General features: G+C 40.6%; 1 protein-coding gene across 1 annotated transcript in view; it reads right to left on the minus strand.

Moving 5' to 3' along the window:
- The window catches only part of SPEF2 (sperm flagellar and cilia associated 2), a gene marked incomplete at its 3' end in the record, with an annotated part of 107,407 nt that overhangs the window by 26,380 nt on the left and 70,496 nt on the right, over nt 1–10,531 (minus strand). Inside the window, exons 11-15 of the mRNA XM_007466842.1 lie at nt 9,841–9,989; nt 8,308–8,368; nt 6,904–6,965; nt 4,865–4,968; nt 1,955–2,211 (exon numbers count right to left, since the gene is read on the minus strand). Coding sequence (XP_007466904.1) covers nt 1,955–2,211; nt 4,865–4,968; nt 6,904–6,965; nt 8,308–8,368; nt 9,841–9,989 — 633 coding nt within the window. The remainder of the gene's footprint in view (nt 1–1,954; nt 2,212–4,864; nt 4,969–6,903; nt 6,966–8,307; nt 8,369–9,840; nt 9,990–10,531) is intronic.

Here is a 10,531-nt window from a genome sequence, read left to right on the forward strand (position 1 = left end):
AATGCCGAAATAGATGGTAATAGATGAAAGACTGGTTACTATGTATACAGCAATGTCATACTTGGAATCATCTTTTCAAAGTATAGAAATTAATTTTATCTTAATTAAATCAAATTCATTTACATGTCCATGAACCAGAATCATTTGAATTACTATTAGTCTCCTACAATTTATAGTTACAGAAGAGCTGAGTCAAAGCCAATGAAAGGCATAGACCCCTCTGAAACCAGACACTCCTCAGGGTCCAAAAGACAGTACTCAACCTTCTATTGAAAGGGTATCCAATAATCTTTTGCTCATTTCAAAGTCTTCCACTATTTTTCCTAGTGGATACTATGTGCCTAGTATCATGTACCAGATTCTATCCTAAATGTTTAACATTTATCTCATTTAATGCCTGTGATATTGTGATATAATAAGAAATATATATTTGGACTTTGGCTCCTGACACAGAGCCCTGAAAACCCTTGTAATTTCCTGAGTGATAGAGGTAAAAGGAGCATTTATTTTTATTCATAATATGCCCCTTTCAACTTTATCTGAGTTTATGTCAAAGAGGTGACTCTTGGATGGTAGGACCTGTTGCCTGAGAAACCAAGTGACTCGAGGGCTAGAACTTTCAGTCCTACCCCCTGATCTCTAAGGAGGGGAAGGGACTAGAGACTGATCACCAATGCTCAGTGATTTAGTCAGTCATGCCTACATAATGGAACCCCCATAAAAACTCTAAAGAAGGGATTCAGAGAGCTTGTGGGTTGGTGAATGCATCCACGTGCCAGGAGTGTGGCACCACCCGAAACTCCATGAGGATAGAAGCTCCTGAGCCTGGGACTCTTCCAGACCTTGCACTATGTTCCTCTTCATCTGGCTGCTCATTTGTATCCTTTATGGCATTCTTTATAATAAAACAGTAATAGTAAGTAAAGTGTTTCCTTGAGTTCTGTGAGTCATTATAGAAAATTATCAGACCTGAGGAGGGGTCATGGAAACCCCCAATTTGTAGTCAAGTCAGACAGGAGTGTGGGTAACCTGGGGATCCACTACTTGAGACTGGCATCTGAAGTGGGGAGAGGTCTTGTGGGACTGAGCTCTTAACCTGTGAAAACCTGTGATAACCCTGGGGAGTTAGTGCCAGAATTAGCCTAAATTACAGGACCCCCAGTGGGTGTTTTTCAAGAACTGGAGAACAGGGTGGTACGGAAAACCCACACACCTTTGGTGTCAGAAGTGTTGTGAGTAAAGAGGCAGTTTTCCTCTAATATCCAAAATGATACAATGAAGCATTCTATTATATAGGATGTGAAATGGAGGTTTAGAACAAGGAAGTACCTTTCCCAAGGTCAAATGCCTAAAAACCTGGAAAGCCAGGGTTCAAGATTACGTGCTTTTACCCATAACCACTGAACTTGTGGAATAAAGTAATATTTTCATTTCAACAATGAAAAGTAGGTAAATAGACCATGAATCTTGGCAAGACTATTTGACCCCAGTGTGGAAGGACTGCAGCCAACTGATACCTGCTCCTCAGTTAACACGCAATCCAAGGGAAGGATGTTACCAGATGCTTGCTTGCAGCACCAGTGTGGTTCATGAACTTCATCTGGGTGGCACACCAAGATGTACTAGGTAGCTACAAGAAGCTCCTCCACGTATGCAAGCCTCGAAAAGGAGGGCGCCTCTCTGCCAGGGGAGCTGCCAAGTTGATGGAAGGGTTGAATGAGATGCCTGTAGTTGGCATGGAATTCTCCACAAGCTCCAGGCTTGGGCTACAGTGCTGAACACTGACGGAGCCCCAGGAGGCAACTGTGCTGGACTAGGTAATTCTTTGGAAGCCTAAATGGATTCTTTATTATCCACTTATAATTGTAAATGGGAATATTCACCATTTCAGGCAAAGAAAAATAAAGAGCTCTGAATTACAGAAAATAACACTTTAAAAAAGTGTCCAGCTTACCCATGACGTCATTCATGCGATTCAGTGAGGAATTATCTGAAATATCTAATAACATGACAAAATCAAATGCAGAAGGGGGAAGAGGCACTTCTCTGGAAGTTGTAGGGTCAACAGCCAGTGTGGATATTTGTGATTTCTTTCCCTCCAGTTCTATGAGGTTTCTGTTGCAGCCGGTGAGTGCTTCCTCCAGAAGCTTCGCTTGGTTTAATGTCACTGGAAAGCCATCCAGGACCCAGCCTTTATTTATAGGTATCTGACTAAATTAGGAAAGGACAAATCATTAACATTTTGATAGACACAAGTCCTTTAGAAATAATAACACAGTGAATCTTGCCTTTATCTTTCTTTCAATTTCACAGTAACCTCCTTCTGCATGAATTTTCTTTCTTTACAGCCAGAATTAGGTTTCCTAATGTACCACAATCGCTCCCTTGCTCAAAATCCTTCTGTGGGTCCCTGCTGCCCTCCAAATCTATTCTAGAAGCCATAACATGGTATTTAAAATGAACCGGCCACAACTTACTTCCCTATCACTTCTTCTCTCACAATTTTGAACCATTTTGAACCATTCACTTTGAACACACCAATTTCCTCCCTGTTATGTGAGTATAAATTGTACTTCCTAGCTGGGTTCATAGGCTGTTCCTCTTTAAAATCTCAATTTCCTCATCTCTACAGCGGGATAACATAACACACCTCACAAGATGCTGGTGAGGATGAACTGAGATGACACATTTTGAGAACCCAGCACAGAGTGTAGCATATGGTGGATACTCACATTGCCAACCTGGAAATTTCTTCCTACCCCACCCAATCCAGCATGGAGTCATAACAGCCTGATCTGAACTCCTCTGGACCCTCATTCACTTCACCACACAATTTTTAACTCTTATATTTCTTGACAGAAAAATTCAAGTGAGTCTTCTGTATCTCAGTTAGATTATAAGTTGCTAAAGGGTACGGGTCACTTCTTTGTTTTTTGTACTCAGTGCCGCATCCTCTATAGAGAATAGGTGCTCCAAGAATTATTTTAGTTCTTTAAATTGGAAAAAAAACTTCAACTTCTTTAAATTGGAAAAAAACTTCAATTATGTAAGATTACGATTTTGATTTTTGGACAAAAAGTTATGATTTCATTTCTTTCTCTGTTAAAACTCATTTAAACAATTAGAATCCCTTTCTAAAGGCTTGGAAGTCTACTTTGGTGCCTGTATACGATCCTTCTATCAGTGTGGCAAGGAAGAGGGGAGAAAATCAAAGTTCAGAGAGGTTTTATTTACTTGTTCAAAGTCATAAAATTGCAAGTGGCCCCAAATCCAGTGATCTTCCCACAGTATCAAGCTGTCTTCGGGTCACAGATCCTATTACCCCTATTAGGCTATGAAGAGAAAGGAAAGCCTGCCTTTTGCTATTATAGTTTTTCCAGCGTGTGGTAAGCATTCTGCTCAGGAGGAGTTTGTTGATTCATTGGCCTCAGCTAGAGGAGAGAAATTTCTTGAGCACTTTACCAGGGCTGAGGGATCTCTTCTCCCACCTCCAGTCTCAGGAGCTGCTTCGGAGGGAGAAGAAGGCCAGGGCCACACTTGTCACGCTGTAGAGTGAGGCCACCAGACAACAGGGAGTGAGGAGACCTGGGCTTTGGCGCTGGCCGCGCCACTAACCAGATACGTGACTGGATTGCCTAACTGAGCTGCCACGTGCCTTCCTTTCCTCACTGAAAAAGGACGCATTTGGACTAAATGAAAGGATGTCAAACCGATGACAGTTCTCTAACGGTACCTCAGGGGCAGAGGGGATGACGGTAGTGGTGGTGGTGGTGGGAGGGTAGTGGAGTTCTGGGGATGGGGTGGAGACACTCCAACTTCAGTGAAACCACAGCTAAGATCTGCTTTACAGCTGATGCTTTTCATATACAATTTTCTTTGAACAAGGACTCCCATGGCTTATTCCAGTACTGAAAAATGTTGCAACTATTAGAATGAGATCCCTTGCAGCTTTGAGAATAGCATCACTGTAGCCCAGTTTCTTCAGTGTTGCATTCAAAGAGTAATCAGTCCAAGATACATCACAACTGAAAGGCAACTTAAATCTTTAATGAGGTCTCTTAAGAAAACTCTAAAGGGGGAGTCCATTCCAGATGCCTGACAAAACTTCTCCAAAACCTCCTGTTCTCACATCTCTCGGTCTTAACGTTTCTCAGGCAGCAGAGTTACCCCAAACCCCTCACTCACTCGAAGCTCTGCAACACCCTGCAACAGGAGCCTTGTTGATTCCTTTTTCCAGCCTGTTCAGCCTCATTTCTTTATTACACGGATCAACGGAGCACCTATGGCTTCTTTTAATTTCTCTCTTTTCTGTATTGTAAAGGAGGGCTGAGGGGAATCCTCTGTCCTTAGAAAGGAGGAATTACAATATTATAGCCTACTTAAATGTTTTCTTTACCCTTATTGCACATCAGCTCTGTGCTATGCATATATGTGAGTCCTTGCCTGTGCAACCTCTACTTTCTCATGGCCTTCCTACCCAGTCTTTGGGTCGCAGGGGTCACTCCCTCCTCTGGAAACACAAAATGAGGAAGCACACTGGCCCGTGACCACATAGTTAGGGTCTCTCTTCTCCAAATCCCTTGGCTTTCCCAAGTATCTAATTTCTCCTTGAATTCCCCACACAGGATAGAACTTAACCTGAATTCACATCTGGGTGAATGAAGTCAAGGTTGGTAAAGGGTGTGTGTGGGGGGGAGTGAAATATAGACATGTAAATCACAAAATTTATCTTTATCTTGCTGTGTTTTCTTAGGTAAACTCATTAGATGCTGAACATAAAAATATTTCTGTATTGTTCTTTATACAACTCTATTTGATAAAGAACATATTAAATAGATATAAAAGAGAAAAGTGTGATACATACTTAATAGCATTTACCATGATGCTGACTAGCAATGTATCAGATATGCTCTTTCCTTTCTTCAGCAACTTTTCTGATTTTGCACCAAGCTGAGCACGCACAGTGAGCTGTGAAAATAAACAATGGTAGGGGACAGCTAACTTAAAAGTCAGATTCCAAATATTTGGAGGGAAAACAATTTAAATGGTCATGTTCTCTGGTGAAGACACTTGTGATCGTTTAGCACAATTCTGGAATCAGCCAAGCGTTTAAGGAAAATGTATATGCAGATTTCGGGGCTCCTCCTCTGGCTCCCTCCTTTCCAAGATCTTCCTCTCTAATTATCAGCTGCTCTGGCATCCCCAAACTTCACTCTCTAATATCTTAAATCAAAGAGATTAGGGCTTTCTTCTCGAGTTCTAACCACTCACGGCACACAGATGCGGCATGTCCTCTGGGGTAACTTGCACAAGCCTGGCTTTTGCCCACTGAAGTTTTCTTCCGTCAATGGTCAAATCTCATATATTTTCTGCCTGGTTTTTGCTGTTTGCTTTTTTTGCTGCCTGCTTCAGGCCCTCATATAATTAGCTTTTGTATTTTGTCCAGCCTTTATATTGTTATCTGTAGGAAGGCTAGTCTAATTAAGCTGCTTTATATCCACAGGAACATCCCTGGCGCCTATTCTGAAATAGAGTCAGCCACCAGAGTGAGCATTTTATGAGTCAAATGATACTGTCTCTACTGAAAACCCTGCACAGGCTCCTCCTTTACTCCCAATGTCCTCACCGCTGCCTACAAGGCTCTGGCTGGCCTGATTCTTCTCCCTTTCCACTCATCTCTCTAACCTCATCCCTTCTCTTCCCCCACTTTGCTGGCCAACCACCTTTCTGCTCCAAGGCTGTCATCCCGCTATTCTGGCAGCCTGAAATGGTTCCCCAGATCCAGTGGGTGATTCTTTCAATCCGCTTAAATCTCACGCTCTCAAGGTGATCTCCTTACCCTCCTTTTTCTTTTCTGATGGCATCATCACCATCTAATGGTTCATATAATTCACTTATTTGTGTGTTTATGGTTTACTATCTCTTTCCATCGTTTAGAATGTAAACTCCGTAAAGTCCAGGAACCCTGACTTTTTTGATCACTGACATACCCACTCCCCCTTTACAACAATGCATGGAACAAAGTATGCCCTTTGAACTGAATTGAATGTGGAATTTGGGGGATTTGTAACTCAATAAATGTAAATATAAAAATATACTTAGTCTTTCTGCTAATTTACAGTTAAAATATACAGAGTAAAAATTATAAGTCCCCATTTATCACTTTCTCTAAACCCACTTCTCTCCCCATAGGTCATCACATTTACAGGTTGCTGCATATTCTTCCAAAACTTTTTCTATCTTTAAGCAGTTTTGAAATCTAAAATATTATGAAACTGGTTTCCTTGATGAAACAAACAATAAAAGTAATCAAATATACTTCTATTTATTTACTTTCATTTTATTTAATAAAATCCCACTTGATTAATCTGACCATTCTATTTGATGATCAAAAATGTTTCCAATATACAGTAAAGCAATACTATATATAGAAATATTAGTTTGCATTAGAAGCAATAGCCTGTAGATTGTTGTAAACATTTTTTCAGGGATGAATAAAAAATTCTGCAGAGTCAACAGTAAGTCTAAGGATAAATTCTGGAAAAAAAAAAACCTTTAAAGGTAAAGAAATTGTGAGAGGAAATAAAAGTCAAAAATTAAGAGGTAAGGAAAAATACATAAATATAAATTTGGCATAAGTCTAAAATTTTTAAGAGCATGTGTTTACTTTCTTACCTGGCAAAACTGAAAGCAATTTCCACTGCTTTAGATTCAAAGAGTATTAAGAATATAAAAAATATCAAGTAGATTCAGGTTTAGCTAATTTCACCATCAGATTTATTTTAAACCAAAGAGGAGCACATTGCTATTTCATTTCATTTGAAGATGAAAATGCTGTGAAAAGGCTATGAATCAAAACACATTTCAATACACTAGTAGCCAAAGTTAGGTCATAGTACTTACTTCAGAGAAACTATCACTTGCTACGACTTCTTCAGCTTTTGGTGTTTTTCTAGTATTGGTACCTAGCAATAGAAAAAGTGGTAAGAACATACTCCGGTACTTACAGCTAACAACCATGTTAACATTTGACCGTCTGTGGCTTTGGACACGTGGGTGATTGGATTCAGCTATGCCTGAGACACTCAGAGGAAAGAAGTAAAAGCATCAGCACAGCATGGCGTTTACCTTCATTCCACAACACTAAGTCCCGGCCACTGTGTACTTCCTTCCAGTATGGCTCACTCAGAACAATGTCACTATGAATACTTGAACATAGTTTGGGTTCTCCTTTTGGAAAACAAGCTAAGATCTCAAGAGAAGTCATTAAGATGTTAATTTGTTACATTTTTACTTTCCTGGATTATCAAGTTATAGGTAACAAACACTTCTGAAAGTGGAAAACTCTAGAAGTCAGAGGGTTTTTTAGTTAAATTCCGTGGAAAAAATAAGTTTTCAGAGTCTGTTTATAATTTACTGGACTTCTGTAATAGAATATGTCACAAAATATACTTATGATAGTTTAAAAAGTCAATTATCTCATAAGAAACAAATAACTGAAACAAGGGACAGGTTATGTTCTTTTAAAGGATGGGAAACTTGACTGCTCTGGAGGAGTTGCCTGCTCATAATAAATGTACACATTGTCCAAGGGTGATAGCAAGAATGGTTATGACACAGAAGGAACCGATTTTGTGCTAGAATATCAGGCAACGATTGAATATGGCAAAGCCTTACTAGCACAAATAGAAAAGATATTTAAGATTTAAAATTGTTTTCCTTCAGTGGTTCTACCAAGGATCTGAAGGATTAAAGCCCAGATCCCAAGGGAGGTAACTTTTCGTTGGGTTTGGGAAGCTTGGTTCTATTTGCTTTGCCCAAGGCTGGGAATAAACTTAGCTTTATCTAAGGAACCATTGCTCAGGTGGATGGAAGAGACAGAGCCGCAGCCTTCCTCATCACAGTGAACAAAGCAGCAGCATGCAGAGAGCACAGCAGTACTCCCCCCAGCTGCATGGGTGAGAAGAAACCATAAACTACTGTTTCCCTGCAAAGCCAGGAAGAGTGACGATGATTTAGCCTGACTGTTTTCAAAACCACAGCAAAACTGAGCAACTACTTGAAGGGGTGTGAGAAGATTCCTTTGAAATCGTCGTCTCTTATCCCCAGTTGTAGACAGTGGTTAGGGACGTCTGGGTTTATCTTGCTGTTTCTGTCACATGACCATGTAGACAGCCATGCATCCCTCCCCCTCTCCCCTTTCTTTCCCTGAAAGCTGGTTTGTGCTCACATCCGTGTGCTCTTACTGTTTGTCAATCTGTCTCTCTCATGAAAATGATGGATGATTTGTTTCGATATCTTACTTACTAAGTCTGCTTTTATCTTCTGTTTCTGGTAATGCTTCAGCTGAAAATACATTTTGCAGATCCTTTGGGGAGGAAACACATGCGAGCACACATGGAGAGATTTTAACATTGTCATATTTTAATAACATTCTTAATTTTACGTCTATAAGTAGGGTTTAAAAACATAGACTATTTTATCTAAAACATTAATGATATTAAGAAGAGCTCAGTGAGTTCTGGAAGCAAACAAAATTTGATAATTGTACTTATAGAAACACACAGTAACCCATGGTATAATCTGTCTTTCAATTTCTATGTAAAATAAAGCAACTGCCATTTTGAAAGTATAATGGGAGCTGAGAAAGACGTAGAGTTTGTGGAAAACCACCTTAGAAAGAACAATCTGAGAGGTGTCAGTCATAGCCAAAAGGGAAATAAGGGAAAAACATGTACATTATCTATCACTGTATTGATTAGAATACAGAGTACCACAACAGAGAAGGGGCAGCCCACCGCGAAGAAAAACTCTCCCGGTTATTTCCAGAATCACATTTAAAGGGTATTTATTTTGCAGCTCATGCAAATGACCTGGATTAGATTCTCTGCTAATTTATTCAATTTCAGAAACAGGATGAGGCAGGGATAAGAGTACTGGATTTAGAATCTGGGATTCCAATCACAGCCTAGCCGTCAACAAGCCTCTGACCCCAAGCAAATCAACTCATGCTTAGGGTCTCTACTGTCTTCCTTTAAAATGAGCAGGTTGGACCACACCATGATTTTCGGGGGTCGGGGGGGGGCACATTCTCCTAATTCCTGCCCTAGTATCTTTATGTAATAATGTAGCAAGATGCAACACTGATGGAAACGGTAATGCAGGTAAACCGTAAGAGACCTTCCCCTACCAGCCACCCCTCAAAACTGAGATCTACTAGTCTAGATCAGAGGTCTGCAAACTATGGTCCCTGGACCAAAATTGACTGGCTGTTTTTACACCCTCGCCCTCTGTCTGCTCCTCTCCAGCACCCTCCTTGGCTGCTGCCCAGGACTGGCATCAGGCTGCATCTATGAGATGAGGACTTGCCGTTGGCCACTGTCAGGCTCTAGGGAGTGGAATTCCATTCTGAGAGCTGGTGACGTGGTGAACTCATCCAAAACACTCATACCTCACCCCTCTCCAAGCCCTCACAATTGGGCCCCTCCACCCCTTTAGCAGCTTTACCAGCTGGTGGCTCTTTCCTCAAGAGAATGTCTCCAGCTGATGGTAACTGGGCACAAAGCCAGCCCACCACCCTGGATGGCCCACCTAGGCAAACTTATGTGTGTGTATGTATGTGGGGAGTGGAGAGGGGGGGTTGAAATTTTCTCTCGTTATATAAGTACCTATGTAATATCCTCGATATCGCTTCTGGGACCATAAAACTTAAAATATTTACCCTCTGGACCTTTACAGAAAAGTCTGACAACCTCTGGTCTAGAGGATCTCTTTAGATGCCATCCAGTTGGAAATCTCTAATGTACAAGGTGGGGAAAAGAAAACTGAAATCTCACTTGCCTGGTTTTCTTTACTACTCTCTTGCCTAACTGGTAGAGCCTTTTCTTCGGCTGCTTTCTGAAGGACTCCGCTGATCTTCTCATTGTTGTGAAATGCTTGGATCGCTTCTTGGACGAGAGTGTCAATAGAAAGTACCTGAATAGGAAAGCCTAAAATACAAAAGAAAATTTTATTAATAACTTTTCATTTAGGAAATTGACATCACTGTTCTTCTGTGCTGGCTTCATCCTTAGAGTGCACTGTTCAGGGTGCCCCAGCAATGTTTTTTGGATCAAGCTGGATTTTTTACTATGGCGGTAAAATTCACATAACATAAAATGAACCATTTTAACCATTCTAAAAGATGCAATTCGGTGATATTTAGGTCATTACAGTGTTGTCCAATCATCACCACTACCTTTTTCCAGAAAATTTTCATTACCCCAAAGGAAACCCTGTATCCGTTAAGCAGTCACTCCCTATCTCCCTACCTTTGCCCCCAACAACTAATTTGCTTTTTGTCTATGGATTGGCCTATTCTAGATGTTTCTTATCCATGGAATCATACAATATGTGGTCTTTTGTGTTCAACCTCTTTCACTTAGTATAATGTTTTCAAAGTCTACCCATAGCACATAGAGTACTTCACTCCTTTTATGGCTGAATAATATTCCATTGTATGGATATATCACATCTTGTTATCAGTTCAGCA

The sequence above is a fragment of the Lipotes vexillifer genome, unplaced genomic scaffold (genome assembly GCF_000442215.2).
Source record: "Lipotes vexillifer unplaced genomic scaffold, Lipotes_vexillifer_v1.1 scaffold647, whole genome shotgun sequence".
NCBI classification, from domain to species: domain Eukaryota; kingdom Metazoa; phylum Chordata; class Mammalia; order Artiodactyla; family Lipotidae; genus Lipotes; species Lipotes vexillifer.